The following is a 17,169-nucleotide window of genomic DNA, read 5'->3' on the forward strand; positions in this document are numbered from 1 at the left end:
GAGTTGTTGAAGATTGAGTTAGTTGTGTAGTGGGGTTTTGAGGAGTTGTTAAAGGTTGAGTTAGTTGTGTAGTGGAGTTTTGAGGAGTTGTTGAAGATTGAGTAAGTTGTGTAGTGGGGTTTTAAGGAGTTGTTGAAGATTGAGTTAGTTGTGTAGTGGGGTTTTAAGGAGTTGTTGAAGATTGAGTTAGTTGTGTAGTGGGGTTTTGAGGAGTTGTTAAAGGTTGAGTTAGTTGTGTAGTGGGGTTTTAAGGAGTTGTTGAAGATTGAGTTAGTTGTGTAGTGGGGTTTTGAGGAGTTGTTAAAGGTTGAGTTAGTTGTATAGTGGAGTTTTGAGGCGTTGTTGAAGATTGAGTTGTGTAGTGGAGTTTTGAGGTGTTGTTAAAGGTTGGGTTAGTTTTGTAGTGGAGTTTTGAGGAGTTGTTGAAGATTGAGTTAGTTATGTAGTGGGGTTTTAAGGAGTTGTTGAAGATTGAGTTAGTTGTGTAGTGGTGTTTTAAGGAGTTGTTGAAGATTGAGTTAGTTGTGTAGTGGGGTTTTGAGGAGTTGTTAAAGGTTGAGTTAGTTGTGTAGTGGGGTTTTGAGGAGTTGTTGAAGATTGAGTTGTGTAGTGGGGTTTTGAGGAGTTGTTAAAGGTTGAGTTAGTTGTGTAGTGGAGTTTTGAGGAGTTGTTAAAGGTTGAGTTAGTTGTGTAGTGGAGTTTTGAGGAGTTGTTAAAGGTTGAGTTAGTTGTGTAGTGGAGTTTTGAGGAGTAGTTAAAGGTTTAGTTAGTTGTGTAGTGGAGTTTTAAGGCATTGTTGAAGATTGAGTTGTGTAGTGGAGTTTTGAGAAGTTGTTGAAGATTGAGTTAGTTGTGTAGTGGGGTTTTGAGGAGTTGTTAAAGGTTGAGTTAGCTGTCTAGTAGAGCTTGAAGACATTGTTAAAGGTTGAGTTAGTTGTGTAGTGGGGTTTTGAGGAGTTGTTGAAGATTGAGTTATATGTGTAGTGGGGTTTTGAGGAGTTGTTAAAGGTTGAGTTAGTTGTGTAGTGGAGTTTTGAGGAGGTGTTAAAGGTTGAGTTAGTTGTGTAGTGGAGTTTTGAGGAGGTGTTAAAGGTTGAGTTAGTTGTGTAGTGGGGTTTTGAGGAGTTGTTAAAGATTGAGTTAGTTGTGTAGTGGAGTTTTGAGGAGTTGTTAAAGGTTGAGTTAGTTGTGTAGTGGAGTTTTGAGGAGTTGTTGAAGATTGAGTTAGTTGTGCAGTGGGGTTTTGAGGAGTTGTTAAAGGTTGAGTTAGTTGTGTAGTGGAGTTTTGAGGAGTTGTTAAAGGTTGAGTTAGTTGTGTAGTGGAGTTTTGAGGAGTTGTTGAAGATTGAGTTAGTTGTGTAGTGGAGTTTTGAGGAGTTGTTAAAGGTTGAGTTAGTTGTGTAGTGGAGTTTTGAGAAGTTGTTGAAGATTGAGTTAGTTGTGTAGTGGAGTTTTAAGGCGTTGTTAAAGGTTGAGTTAGTTGTCTAGTAGAGCTTGAAGACATTGTTAAAGGTTGAGTTAGTTGTGTAGTGGGGTTTTGAGGAGGTGTTAAAGGTTGAGTTAGTTGTGTAGTGGGGTTTTAAGGAGTTGTTGAAGATTGAGTTAGTTGTGTAGTGGGGTTTTGAGGAGTTGTTAAAGATTGAGTTAGTTGTGTAGTGGGGTTTTGAGGAGTTGTTAAAGGTTGAGTTAGTTGTGTAGTGGAGTTTTGAGGAGTTGTTAAAGGTTGAGTTAGTTGTGTAGTGGAGTTTTGAGGAGTTGTTAAAGGTTGAGTTAGTTGTGTAGTGGAGTTTTGAGGAGTAGTTAAAGGTTTAGTTAGTTGTGTAGTGGAGTTTTAAGGCATTGTTGAAGATTGAGTTGTGTAGTGGAGTTTTGAGAAGTTGTTGAAGATTGAGTTAGTTGTGTAGTGGGGTTTTGAGGAGTTGTTAAAGGTTGAGTTAGCTGTCTAGTAGAGCTTGAAGACATTGTTAAAGGTTGAGTTAGTTGTGTAGTGGGGTTTTGAGGAGTTGTTGAAGATTGAGTTATATGTGTAGTGGGGTTTTGAGGAGTTGTTAAAGGTTGAGTTAGTTGTGTAGTGGAGTTTTGAGGAGGTGTTAAAGGTTGAGTTAGTTGTGTAGTGGAGTTTTGAGGAGGTGTTAAAGGTTGAGTTAGTTGTGTAGTGGGGTTTTGAGGAGTTGTTAAAGATTGAGTTAGTTGTGTAGTGGAGTTTTGAGGAGTTGTTAAAGGTTGAGTTAGTTGTGTAGTGGAGTTTTGAGGAGTTGTTGAAGATTGAGTTAGTTGTGCAGTGGGGTTTTGAGGAGTTGTTAAAGGTTGAGTTAGTTGTGTAGTGGAGTTTTGAGGAGTTGTTAAAGGTTGAGTTAGTTGTGTAGTGGAGTTTTGAGGAGTTGTTGAAGATTGAGTTAGTTGTGTAGTGGAGTTTTGAGGAGTTGTTAAAGGTTGAGTTAGTTGTGTAGTGGAGTTTTGAGAAGTTGTTGAAGATTGAGTTAGTTGTGTAGTGGAGTTTTAAGGCGTTGTTAAAGGTTGAGTTAGTTGTCTAGTAGAGCTTGAAGACATTGTTAAAGGTTGAGTTAGTTGTGTAGTGGGGTTTTGAGGAGTTGTTGAAGATTGAGTTAGTTGTGTAGTGGAGTTTTGAGGAGTTGTTAAAGGTTGAGTTAGTTGTGTAGATGAGTTTTGAGGAGTTGTTGAAGATTGAGTTAGCTGTCTAGTAGAGCTTGAAGACATTGTTAAAGGTTGAGTTAGTTGTGTAGTGGAGTTTTGAGGAGTTGTTGAAGATTGAGTTAGCTGTCTAGTAGAGCTTAAATACATTGTTAAAGGTTGAGTTAGTTGTGTTGTGGAGTTTTGAGGAGTTGTTGAAGATTGAGTTAGTTGTGTAGTGGAGTTTTGAGGAGTTGTTAAAGGTTGAGATAGTTGTGTAGTGGAGTTTTGAGGAGTTGTTGAAGATTGAGTTAGTTGTGTAGTGGAGTTTTGAGGCGTTGTTAAAGGTTGAGTTAGTTGTAGAGCTTGAAGACATTGTTAAAGGTTGAGTTAGTTGTGTAGTGGGGTTTTGAGGAGTTGAAGATTGAGTTAGTTGTGTAGTGGAGTTTTGAGGAGTTGTTAAAGGTTGAGATAGTTGTGTTGTAGAGTCATTTTCAAAGGGTTGAGGAGTAAGTTCTTAAGGAGAGTTTTTGGTTGTCAACAGGTTGAATTGTCTAGTAATGCTTTGAGACATTATTGAAGTTTGTTTTCTAATAGGAATTTTAAAGTGTTATTAAAGGGTCGAGATAGTTGTATAGAACATTTCCACTTGCATTTTGCAGATGCTTTTATCCAAATTAGTTACATTGCATTAAAGCTATAGATTTAATCATGCATTCCCTGAGAATCGAACCCATGACCTTGACATACAGATTTTTGAGGCGTTGTTGAAGTTTTGAGTTAGATGTATAGTAGAATTTGAGAGGGCTGAGTTAGTTCTCGAGGCACTGTTGAAGGGCTGTTTGTGTAGTAGAGTCTTACGGTGTTGTTGAAGGGCTGATTTAGTTATATACAAAAGTTTTGAGGTGTTGTTGAAGAGCTGAGTTAGTTGTGCAGCGGGATTTCGAGGGATCATTTAAGGCCTTGGTCAGTTGTACAGCATGATTTTGCTGGGAGTTATTAGGATTTGGTGGTTCTGTGAAAGAGCCTGGAGGCATGCGGCGTGTGTTTGTGTGACAGAGTAGCCCATATGCTGGCCTCAGTATGGAGCCCAGCTGAATCTCGCTCCTGCTGCATATTAGCTCAGTAGCATTCACCACTAAGAACCATCATTTCCTCTGTGTCAGCACCTCCTGAGGCAGCACACACATACACACAAATACTCTCTCTTTTATAAATGTGCCTAAACAGCACACACACCGGAGTTGCCCCGAGGCCTTGCGCTGGCTTTTCTGGCTGATGGGATAAACCCCTTCCCCCCTACGTTTATTTAAATGGCACCAGTAGCGTTCTGAAAAAGGAAGGTGCTGCCTTGCAATTTTAAATAGGGCAGAAATCATTACATACAACAGAGTGTGTAGACAGATCTAGGTTTTTTTTTAACACACAAGGGCATTTACACAAGGGACAAGACCACAGAAATATATGAACATGCAAATTCATTATAAGTATCCACTCAGAGCCAAGTCCAGGAACGAGATGCTGCTACAGTTTGGATTTTAATCTCTCCTGGTATTTTTATCTCACTATATTGAATAACAAATGAATCTCAATATTTAAAAAGGTAAATAAACATACAATTCATCATACAAATGTTAATCGTACAATAGTATTTCTTTTATCACAATATCAAAATTTTAAATCATTTTAAATCATTTTGGTTTAGGTTTGAGCAGATGTTGCCATATTTGTTTGGGTGCTTCTAACATATTCCTGGGGGGGGGGGGGATATCTATTTTTTTTTTCATTTCTAGAAATGTTCTTCTTGTGAATATTGTCTTATTGAATAAAACAAGCCATTTTTTATTAATAGTTTAACGTTAAATTACGGGTCCTCCAGGGGTCTGTTTCTGTCGTTTCCATCGTTACCATCGGAACTTGTTACCATGGTTGACCAATCATTGTGTAAATAGTTATAATTAAGAACACTTTATTGTCTGAGCTTGTCCAGGGCATATTTCTCAAGGTCTTGTTTATCTTTTTTATAGTTATGCTTTTTTAAACTATCTCACAAACATATTCATTAAAAGTTACAGAGCTCAGAAGGTGCCGTAGAACTGCATAACAGAAATGACCCTTTTGCCTTTGCATGTGAAGTGTGTTTCTTTGCAGTGCGTGTGTTCCCTGCACAGGAGAGACGGTGTGTGTTCAGACGCTCTGATGCACTGCTGTCTGCTTCTTCCACAGCACACTGAGCTAATTGAAGTGGGTCTGTGCCAGAGCCGGTGATGCGCAGAGCGTATCCCTCCTCCTTCCTTTTCATGGCAGGGCTTTGCGCCACTGAAGCATCCCCTGCCTGTGCAATTGCATTCTGGGGGATTTTTTTTTCCCTACAGGCACAGGTGGCCTCTGTTGCATCAGTGCACCCGTTGCATTTCCAGCCTCACCCACACTTAAGCACAAAAGTGTTAGCGTTGCGGTAGAGAGGAAGCCCACAACCTTCCTTCCAACATCCATGCTGGTTAACCTTGATTGGCAACAACCTGTATTTGCCAGAATTAGCTGTTGCGTGGGACTGAGTTAGCAGTTCTCCAACTGCTAACTTGCTGACTCACTGTTTATTCACAGCATCATGAAAAGATTCTTGGAAGAATACTTGGAAGTTCTTTCAGATTGCGCATTCAGACGTCAGTGGTCAACTCTGGCTACATTTCTGCAAAACCTGAAATACTTTGATTCGGCACATACCACCTACACTGAACCTGACCACAAACCTAACCAATAGTGTTAACAAAAGCAAATGTGAGATTTAAAATGCTAATGCTGAATCAGCCATGCCATTTTAGCTTCTGCAAGTCTTTCATTAGAGCTCTTTTATTGTGGTTTGTGTAGTCACTAGATCGCTCCACATCACGAGTGCAGTGCTACAGAAGAAATTTACTGATGAAAAAGTGAAAATATCACTTTACAAATCATGCACTATGGTAAATGTGTTTTGAGGTCACAACATAATAAGAAAATAAGTCTCACTAATCGATAATCTGCCCTGTAATATATATATTTTTTTTAAGGAACCAAAGTCATGGGTATTTTACTGCCACTAGTGTTAATTTCAACTGGAACCTGCATTGAATTACATACATATAGGTATGTTTTGGGAGATTTGTTGAAATGTAGCCGGAGTTGATTGGCCGTAGTCACAGGAACTAAAAAGTAGTCGCCGCCTCCAAATGTGTTGCATTCATCCTCTTTCAGTTTGCTAGCATGTCTCTCACGTCTTATCTTAGCCATCCAGCTCAGCTGTCTCATTCTCTGGAGGAATCCGGAACTGTTCTTGCTGTTTGCGTCTCATCCACACCAGCGGGCATGTGTTCTCATTTCATCCAAGCACTGGTGTGTATATGGGTGTGTGCGCGTGCATGCGGAAGCAGCAGGTTTTTAGGGCCGGGCAGTATTATCATTCCGAGGAGAGCGCAGGCCCAGATGGCATCTCAGTTTGAGAGCGCGCCCTCTTTCTCCCTCCTCGCTGCCACCTTCGCTCGTGATGCATTCGCCTCTGACAGAGCCGCGTAATTACAAACACAGAAGGATGTCATCTACCCCGGCTCTCTCTGTCTTTCAGGAGGTTCTCATCGCTCTATCTTTCTGCTCTGGAAAGTGTGTCAGTAAAAGCCAGTCTGTGACTGGGTCAGGTGTAGTTTTTATTCTCAGTGTCCTCTCGGTAATATCACTATCTCTGCGCTGTCTCTCTGCTCACTTTATTCATTGTTGTTACATGATACCTAGAGCCACCTCTAAACCCACCTTCAAGAATAGCCAATTACTCTTATACTGCTGAGTGTGCGTCTTCACCACAATGAAGGATCACTCATTTCCCTTTGTATTTGTGTCATTCGTTGCTCCCCAGACTTAATGGAGTTCTCATTTAAGATTCATTTAAAGTCCCCTTTAAAATCAAGCTTTTAATGTTGTTTATATGTCTATGTGGTCTTTTTAATGGTCTTTTAAAGACAAACCTTTGCTGAGGATTTTCTCCTTAAAACTGCAGTGAACCAAAGACAGTCTCAAGAACACGGTTTGAAATCGCTGGTGTTTCTGACGTCACAAACTACCTCGTAACCAATCAGATCAGCGTGTGATCGTCAACGAGTGGAGCTCTGAGCTGAGTGAGTGAGTAGAGGCGGAGCTCATTTGCATATTCATAGAATGAGGCAAGGGTTTAGAGTTACATTCAAGCTATTTTAAGGCGAAAACGTTTAAATATGTCATTTTGGTGATCGAAGATGATTTTTAAGGGATAAAATAATTGACTACAGGGGAACTTTAAAGGTGATGTGTGTGATTTGGATGAAATTGGCATTAATGGTGCATAAAATTCACAAAATGCACTTTTTTATCTCAATTTAATCTCATTACTGTCTAGAAAAAATACCTCATTTTCTTTTCATTTGAGCATGTTTGTATGGATGTTCTCTCTTTCCATTCACCACATGCATCTCTCCATTCAGCGAGAGTCTGTGATGTCGTGGCGTATCCATCTGTTCAGATGAAGGCCTTGCCACAGGCACTGCCACCTATAGCGCTTTGTGATGTCACCATGCGGCTATCATTTGAGCTCAGACTGTCATCTGGTCGGACCCTGTAATTTCCCAGCTGTTTGATTAATTTTAAGAAAGCCCGGGTGTCTGCGATCTGTCACTGGTGATGTTGACGAGGCCAGAGGAAGCTCGCGGTGTGAAATCCTCTGATTGAGCGGAGCTGTGATTACGATTAGAGATGTCTGCCGAGATAGACTTGAGCGGCTGTTGAGGGTCATTCGCTCTCGGGCTGGGCTAATAGTTAGCAATGCCGCTGAAAGACGAATGTAATTGTGGGAGATCTGGAAGGCAGATTGTGCTGTACTGACAGAGCGGATGGATCGTCTGTATTGAGTGTCTTTTCCTACCTTGCTTTTCTGTAGAAAAGCAAGAACATTTCGCAGGCCTGCTGAAAGCCCTCACATGGTTTGTCACCAACATATGTTTTGGATTTGTTTTGAATGCAACATTTTCCAGAGGTCTATGTGAGAACAAAATTTAAATAATTATTCATTGAAATGTACACTGCATACTGCATACACTACTGTGCAAAAGTTTGGGGTCGGTAATATTGTCATTTAAAGAAGCATTTTATGCTCACAAAGGCTGCTTTTATTTGATTAAAAATACAGTTAATTATTAGTAATATATTGTCAACTGTAATCTATTCCAGTGATTAAAGCTGAATTTTCAGCATCATTACTCCAGTCTTCAGAGTCACATGATCCTTCAGAAATCATTCTAATATGATGATTTGCTGCTCAAGAAACATTTCTGATTATTATCAATGTTAAAACACAGCTGTGCTGCTTTATGTTTTTGAGGAAACTGTGATGCATGTTTTCAGGATTCATTCAGAATGAATAGAAAGTTCAGAAGAATGCAATTTATTTGAAACAAATCTGCATTATGCATGTCTTTGTATTTTTGATCATTTTCATTCCCTCCTTGGTAAATAAAAGTATTCATTTCTTAAATATTCTATATTCATCATGTAATATAGTAAACTTAGTTGGTGTCAGTAAGTTCAATCGGTGAAGGAATTGAATTGAAAAGAATCATTTGTTTGTGAATCAGACTGTATTGGTTTCGTTGTATGCCCACAAGGTTAGTTATAAAGACGTGTGTTCTTGCAATTATTTTGGATTTCATCATTATTCAATTCAGACTGCAATCTCAGGTAAAATATGACTTTATGTCATCAGACGATATATTCAGCCACGGCAGTGTAGATTGCTGAAAAGCGATCTAAGTTTGCAGGTCAACAACATGCCTGGACCAGGATCGACACTAACTAGCATAAATTAGCCTAAAGCAGCTTGCAAATCAATGCTGGTTTGAGCTGGTCTTTTCAGCTATTTTCTGTAATTAAGTTATGTGCGTACTTCCACATCTGTGTTGGAGGCATGAGGGGATCTGTCACACCATGAGCCACCACATGTGTGTCGGGCTGTGCGCGTAATGTGTGCCAGAATGTGTATCAGTATGTGCGCAGGTGGCTGTTGCGTGTTCAGTAGTGCGGGAAGTCCAGCCCTGGAGGCCGGCGCAGGAAAATGATTGAATTCTGAGGGCGAGAAAGCTGACAAATCACTAAAAAACACTTTAAAAACGCTGTAATAACGCTGTCCATAAATCACCACTGACAGTTTAATCATCCTCGGGTCTGGGGCCTGATCTGACCACTGGACAGCCCTCCCTAATCAGCCAGCGAAGAAAACAACCCTGAGCACATCATGCATTCTCCTCTGCTTATGCCTTCAAACGCTCGGAATTTGGACGGGAGCATCTATATACGTCTCCTCATGGTCCAACATGATCAGACAGGATAATTAAATCACTCAGCGTGCTCTTGCGGGCGTCGCCTGGGCTTTGAGCGTGTTTGGTAAATGAGTTTGACTGGTCTGTAGCAAAATATTTTTCCTTTGTGTATTTCCAGGATTTTTACAGCTGTTAGCGGTATGACAACTGACGGCTCGGAGTAACTCAGCCTATAAAAGCTGGAGGAGAATGGAGCTTGATTCACAGTTGTTGGGATGTGTGTTTTCTGCTCTAGAGAGGAAGAGGCTAATCCTCTGCATCTCAACTGGTATATTCAGACTGAGTGGCAGGGACTTAACAGCCTCGGGCATATTTGCGATGCTAATGTGGGTATCTCTATGGGCTGGCTGGTGTTTATCATTATCATTACAGGATACTTGATGCCAAGGCCATTTTGTCATTGAAATCCCAATCAGAGCCTTGCCTCCACATACAATATAGTGTGTGTGTGTGTGTGTGTGTGTGTGTGTGTGTGTGTGTGTGTGTGTGTGTGTGTGTGTGTGTGTGTGTGTGTGTGTGTGTGTGTTTATTTGATTCATGACACTCTCCAGTGTTGGGAATAATGCGTTACAATTGGGCTGGGTGAATGATAGAAATGAGTCAGCTGGTTGAGATTCTGCTTTGATTCTGCAAAAAGTCTGACAGCAAGCAGAAAACCATAGTTTTCTCACTTCCAGTGTAGACAGCATTGTTGATTACGTTGGGAGCAATTTATTTTTTAATTAGTGTTAATTTTGGTAACAAAAGACATGTTCGTTGACAACCTTTTTTTCACAACGAGACGATGACGAGACGACACCAACATCATTAAACGATAACTGTGACTATATGCATGGAATATCATTGACGAAAAAAGACAAGACTATATTGCAGTTAAAAATAAAATCTTGCTGATGATCTAAAAACCATAATGATAATCATTTCCATAATGACCAACACAATCTACCAAGAGCAGCGCAAAATTAGCGTCTGGTTTTTGTTGGGGCGTTAAAAAATGGCGTAAATACCAGTAAACTGACTTAGCACGCAAACCTTAGTACATCACCTTACATGATTAATGTAAATACTCTCCTCCCATAAATTTTTTTTTTGATTTTGGAAACTCCTACAAATGCAAATGCAATAAGGTCAGTTGCAAAAATAACCCTGTCCACGCTAATTCTTCACTGCGTGTCTTTAGTAAATCCTGACAGTCGTTTTTTTAATGCTTTTAGAAAATCTGGCCTTAAATTTATTAATATTAACATTCTAACTACTATCAACTAACAAACAACTCCGATCAACGAATTAGGAAGTACGTTACAAAGACCCTTACAAAGAAACAAGTTTCATAATCAATGCAAATAATGCTCAATTAATGTATAACTTATTCATTTATTACTCATCTCATAAACTCTCTCAAGTTTTCATTCACAGTAATTACCGTCTCTCTTAAGTTAATGGAAAGTATCCGTTCTAGACGCAGCACTCATTCTCCAATAACTTTTCCCTTTTCACTGACTTATGAAAACACATGCCATCATTCTTGTGTACTCAACCTCAGAGGAAGCTTTCAATGCCACTGTCTTTCTTGGCGGTGGCCTTCGATGTCAATGTGAAAAGCTTAAATCACTTTTGATAACAACATTGCTATAAAGCCCGGAGACTGTACCTCGCTTATGGCCATCGACAGGGCTCTTTTAAGCTGCGATTTATTGAGATGAGCGCAGACCACCATTAAACAGACGTTTAGCTGAAGTGTCTGTCCAAGGCAGCCTCAGCCCACAGGCTATTATTATGGGAAGCTGCCTGAATATCTTTTAGATTGCTTATACCCTATTAAATCAAAATTAAAGTTTGTGGCTTTCAGGCCACGTATATTAGCTTTGAAGTCTTATAATAACTCTTTAATATAAAGAGTTGTAAAGCATGCAGTATCATGTTTGATACGCAAATTCCTAAGACCTCTAAATTGTCATTATTATCAAAACTTTGCTGAAAAACTGGTTGCACAAAATCTAGCACATGCCTTATGCCCCCTGATGGATAGTTTACATTTTTTTAGCAAGTAAAGCCCTATTTGGTTGGGACTAGGTGAACGTTAGAGAAATCCCTGTTTCATAGACGTACTTTGCGGTTTTAATCCCGTCCGAATCTGCCGAGTCTGGGTTTTTCTCACACAACATCTGTAAAAATCCCAGAGCAAGTTCCTACTGTTTTTCGGCAAACTCAATGATCCTCAGTGGAGAAATCTAAACTCGTCCGAATGCGAATGTCTGATTGCTGATATTGTATTACCCCAATGCTTCTCCTCATGTGTTTTTGACCTGCCTGAGCTACTGTTAGTGCACCAATCTTCCGCGTGCTGCACCTTTCAATGTGGATTGTATTAGAAAAAAAAAAATGTAAGGAGAGCCAAATCGCGGAAGATTGGCCACTTTAGCGCCTGGTAAGATATGATGGAATGAAGCAACTTAGGTTTACTTGATTATCTATATTTTTTTAGAAGTATTATGTTAAAATGTGAGTATCAAATATGATCCATCAGAATGTTTTTTTTGTTTTGTTCATTATTCATATCTCAATAATCATTGAATTGCATTGCATTATATGTTTCAGAACTACATAGCTTTGATAATAAATTCAAGCATTTAAATATCACCTTACTAAGACATGTTATTGAGAGATAAAGAGTGACACTGATATTTATATGCATTTTATGTAGTCAGTTATAAATATCTCATTGATTGACATTAGCTATCAGAATTTCATCTCAATGTTTCACCGTAAATGTCAGCGTCTGCACCAAATTGCATATTATTGCTCAGTTTGGGCTTCTGAATAAAACAGGTGTTTTTTTATTCCCTTCTCGAGTGTGAGCTCCATATTTTTCTGCTTCAAGAAAACACGTTGCAAATATGCATGACTAATGTTGCCCACCAGCAAAGAAAACTTTAAGATTATAGTATAAAAAAAGATGTGGACAAATGACAGAAAGAATTGTGGGGCCTTTAAACTGCATGTTTTCTTAACGAGGACCAAATCACATCTGCCGTGTCACGTGAGTGTTTTTCTAATTGCTCAAATTAGATGCAATTACAATTTCAAGACAAATTCTCCATGACCTCACAAGAGGAGTCAAATTCACAACATATGTATTGGAGAAAGGACACAATAGTGTGCGTTCTGTGTGTCTTCTTGCCGTGTGTGTGCGAGTTTATGGAAGTGCGCGATCTCCATTGTAATTACATCTCTCCCTCAAACCGACCTCTTCAATTTGCCTTTGAGAATTGCGCCAGGGAATTCTTCATCCAGTAATAGAATTACACAACAGTGGCAGCAGCTTGAGACCGGGATATTTAATGTCTTATATGAAATATTAACTGACTTGGTGGTTTTAATTGTCTTTCCCACCATTTAGAGCCTCTCTCTCTCTCTCTCTCTCTCTCTCTCTCTCTCTCTCTCTCTCTCTCTCTCTCTCTCTCTCTCTCTCTCTCTCTCTCTCTCTCTCTCTCTCTCTCTCTCTCTCTCTCTCTCACTCTCTCTCTCTCTCTCTCTCTCTCTCTCTCTCTCTCTCTCTCACTGCCTCTCTCTCCTGTTTTTTTCCCCCTCAGGAATAATAGAGAACGGTTTCAGAAAAGGACAGTTATTACTCACTTTATTAAGTGGCGGAAGGATCACATGTAATAACAGTGATTACCCGTTCTCCATCTTCCCTCGTTTTTCCTGCAGTAAACCTCAGGCAGGAGTTCAGTGTGTATTATTGCTGGTAAAATAGTTTCTCTTATTGAAGTTTAACGTGCAGATTCATTGACGTCTGGTCTGACATGTCACCTGTCACCAGAACCTGCTTCACAACATATGCATTCGAGAAAGGACGTAATATGATTTATGATTTATCAACAGTAGCAGAAGGAGCCGTTTACTTTTCTTAAATGATTGAACTTTGGGAATAATTCAATGGCGCTTTGGGAAAAAGAGCAAAGCCGGTTGCTGTAGTGAGAAAGCTCTCATCAGGGCCTCCAGGCAAAATGGATACACATGTCTCCCGAGGAAATTCAGAAGCTCGTCATATCCTCTTAGAAAGATCTTTTGTGGTTTTACAGCTGTTCAAAGACAGAGAAGCTCTCTTAGCCCACGTCTTGTCATTCTCTTTTTCTCTGTTCTTGCTGAGGTGGTCTTCGCTTGTCTTGTTCAATTGTACTAACTGTCGATCCTGAGCAGAGACTTTTGGCCAAACTGATGTCAGTCTGTAGTGAATCTGAACTTTATACTGTGGTGATCTTACAATAAAATCTGGTCAAATATTACAAATAAATTGATGACTGTTGTGATTGTTATATTGCTACTGCTTAAAGGTTTAGTTCACCCAAAAATTAAAATGATCCCATAATTTACTCAAGCTAGTATCCTAGGTGTATATGACTTTCTTCTTTCAGCCAAACACAATCGGAGAATATCCTGGCTCTTCCAACTTTATAAACTATAATCACCTAGGATGGCTTGAGCTTGAGCAAATTATGGGATAATTTTCATTTTTGGGAGAACTAACCCTTTAAGCAGTAGCACAATCGGAGTTATATATTAAAAAATATCCTGGCTCTTCCAAGCTTTATAATGGGAGTAAATGTTACCAGAGATTTTGAAGCCCATAAAAGCGCATCCATCCATCCATCCATCCATCCATCATAAAAGTAATCTGTACTGCTCCAGGGGGTTAATAAAGGCCTTCTGAAGCAAAGCATTTTTGTAGGAAAAATATTCATATTTATAACTTTATGAACTATAATCACTGGCTTCCAGTAACTGGCGTACGCAAGTCTAGTTCCGGCGAAAGAGAGTGACTTCTGACCCCACGCATCTTCATACTTACACCTAGGATGGCTTGAACTTGAGTAAATTATGGGATCATTTTAATTTTTTTTGTGAACTAACCCTTGAAGTATGAAGATTAAAAGGTCAAAAAGGTATAAAATCACAGTGAAACAGCAGCTCTCGTGTTTAACGTGTTACGTGGAAACTACAAACTAGCATGTCAGTCGTCTCCATACAATCTTATATTGCTGAAAATTCAGCTTTGCCATCACAGGGATAAATTACATTTTAAAATATATTAAAATAGATAACAGCTTTTTAAAATTGTAATTTCACAATATTACAGTTTTTACTGTATTTTTGATCAAATTAATGCAGCCTTGGTGAGCAGAAGAGACTTCTTTCAAAAATATTAAGGAACTCACAGATCTTAAACTTTTGAACGGTTGTGTAAATGAAAATTGTATTTCAATGTGCAATATATTTGTTATAACAGTGTTATGTTTTCTTAAATGTTCTGGTTAAAACTGTGAAATGCTGTCACCTCTTTTTCTGTGCAGTGTTTCATTATTAGATTTGTGTAGTAGCCAAAACTATTAGGAACGTGAAATTAATGTGAACCTGGAGTGATTTGCATTCACATAAACACACTGCTCTGAGACTGCTGAAAACACTGAATCATGAAGCCCACACTGAGTATGTTTAATGAAGCCCTTTGCAGATTAATAATCACAGTTTTCTTTTTCAATTATCTAACTGTGCAACCCTAAATTGTTTGATAACCATGTTGTCAGGGCACTAAAGATGTTAATATAGGCACATGCTCTATGCCGTTTTAGATGCTCTGACATATTCATTGGTTCGTTAGGTTTAAGCGCAGTGTTTAAGGAGCATTTGCACTCCTCTACTGCCATATTGAAGCGCATATAATCCATGGGTAATGGAAATGTATCATGTAGCCTGTCACTATATCTCTAATCCTGTTCCCTGACTGATGTAGTTAACTCAAAGTGCATGTGCTTTCTCTTTATTTCAGAGATCAGCAGGGTACGAAAGGACATGTACAATGACACATTAAACGGCAGCACGGAGAAGAGAAGCTCAGAGCTCCCGGACGCCGTCGGCCCCATCGTTCAGCTCCAAGAGAAACTCTATGTGCCTGTTAAAGAATATCCAGACGTGAGTCTCAAACCTAAAACACCTTCACACAGTTCGCCGCAAATACACTCACACCTGTATTCCCATCACAAGGTTTTCAATAATGAATGGCATTATTGCAAGAGCACATCTTCATTAATTTAAAATGCAATTAGAAATGATTAAAAATGAATGTTGAGAACCTTTCAGTCACATGAATAGTCTCAGGCAGCACTTGAAGGTCAGTTCATATGATTCGAAATCAATCTCTGCATACACACACAAGCTCTTTACTGAACCTCAATGAGTAAATGGAATGGTAAATAACTGTGCAGTTCCTCCGCATGGCTCTTATTTAATTACAAAGACATACAAGTCAATGCAATCTAGTTTTCCTTGCATTAAGACATGGGCCCACGTCCAGTATATTGATTTCATTAAGAAGTGAGGTTGCACAAAGTGTTTGAGTCCATTTTATGAGTCCATTTAATTTATTGTGTTATTAAGCTGATGGTTTGTGGTCGACTGTCGCTGTGCGTCTGAGCAGTAAATCCAAGAGTTTTTTCTTAGCCTAGAGTTCACGTTTTTTCATTTAAAACTGTTTATTATCAAAGGGATAGTTCACCTAGAAGAACATTCAGTCATCATTTACACACCCTCATGTTAACCTGAATGACTTTTCCTTGTCCCATTGAAAAAGATCCTGGCCTGTTCCCATAGAATGAAAGTGAATAGGGAGAAAGTTGGAATTTTTACGCATCATGTCAGGTTTTATCATTAGTTTGATCAAATGTCATTGACATCAAAGTCCCTGTTTACACCTGGTATTAAGATGCGTTTTGGTCGATCGGATCACAAGTGGACGAGGGAGACACATTCCCGTTTACACCTGGTGTTTTAATCCGTCTCTTCTGTCCACTTTCATCCACTTCTGTCCTGATTTCTTCGAGGGGAGGGTCTATGGGCGGGTAAATATATGTTGTTGTTTTTTCAAATCTTTCAATCTAATATGGACAAAACACAATTTACAAATGAACATTCGTCTTTTATGTTACACAGAGCAAAATAAATGAGTTAAAATTTTAGTAAATTAAAATTGACTCAGGAATTGTTCTGTTAAATTTAGCAGTTCTCCTGCATAGATTTTTCTGAAAGCGGTGCCCGACCCCCTGTCGCTCTCTTTGAGTGTTTGCACATCTCTAATAACAGGGATGACATTGAATTCTCCCTCGCCTTCCCAGTTTGTGTCGAGTCAGACCCGCTGAACCGCTTCACCAACAACCCGGTCGGTGGTTAACAAATCTTTCAAGCAATCGCCGTCAGATCCTGCTTGCCTAAGGCTCCCGGCCCCGAGGAACCGGCCGAGTTCCCAGCTGATTGATCCCAATTAACTTCTTCTGTCCCAGCTTGATTCCTGCATGGCCAGCACTAATCGAGTCTCTCCAGCAGGGGCGTAAACACTGTTTATGGGATTACAGTCCTCCATTTCGCTGAAGTTTTCTGGTTGGAGGGGCTGTTTATGCGTCTGTATTTCCCGCGGGAGAGGGCCGTGCTGTTTAACAACGCTGATGCCTGAATGTTTTCGACTAAACCTATAGCGTTTATTACGTGGCCAGACATGCTTGCTTGCGTCATAAAATGTAAACAATGAGAGTGGATAAGAGGATATTTGAAAGTCAGTGAAGTTGTTCCAGAATGATTGTATCCATTGTATCCTTCTTACCGGCAATAACAGTATTAATATTTTATTGTTTCCTGTGCATAATACTGGAACTTTATAAAAAGCTAATTTCATTTCATATTCAATTACAACCCCAGTTTGCAAGGATATGATGCTTTCTGTCTGCAGTTTCAATGCATTGTGGGTAATTTAGCTCCTGCTCTTAAAAGTCTGAGAGTTAGCCAACACTGCAGTAAAGGCCGTCGTGATTGTGTGTGTGTGTGTGTGTGTGTGTGTGTGTGTGTGTGAAAAGGTTCTGGCCGCCCTTGCTGGTCTGAAGGACACCCAGGATCATTATACGTGAGTTTGGGATCATTAGGAGGATGAGCAATAAAAGACGTCCTCAAATAGCTTTCAGTGTCTATGGAGTTATCCATATCCAGAGAGAATAGAATTTATATTATAAAAATGAGTATAAAAAATTGCCTATATCACATGATCTAAACACGTTTCATTTGTTTTATTTTATAGTTGTGTAATTTCTGCACCGATTGTGAGACCAAACATAAAAAA

The 17,169-nt window shown here is 39.4% G+C and overlaps 1 protein-coding gene across 7 annotated transcripts in view; it reads left to right on the forward strand.

Annotated features, from left to right (window-relative positions):
- Positions 1-17,169, forward strand: part of qkib (QKI, KH domain containing, RNA binding b) — a 111,602-nt gene that overhangs the window by 17,038 nt on the left and 77,395 nt on the right. For all 7 annotated transcript variants that reach the window (XM_081350324.1, XM_081350326.1, XM_081350327.1 and 4 more), the window contains exon 2: positions 14,836-14,978. In XM_081350324.1, the coding sequence (XP_081206450.1) occupies positions 14,836-14,978 (143 nt within the window). The remainder of the gene's footprint in view (positions 1-14,835; positions 14,979-17,169) is intronic.

The sequence above is a fragment of the Scardinius erythrophthalmus genome, assembly GCF_964197995.2.
Source record: "Scardinius erythrophthalmus genome assembly, chromosome: 21".
Classification (NCBI taxonomy): domain Eukaryota; kingdom Metazoa; phylum Chordata; class Actinopteri; order Cypriniformes; family Leuciscidae; genus Scardinius; species Scardinius erythrophthalmus.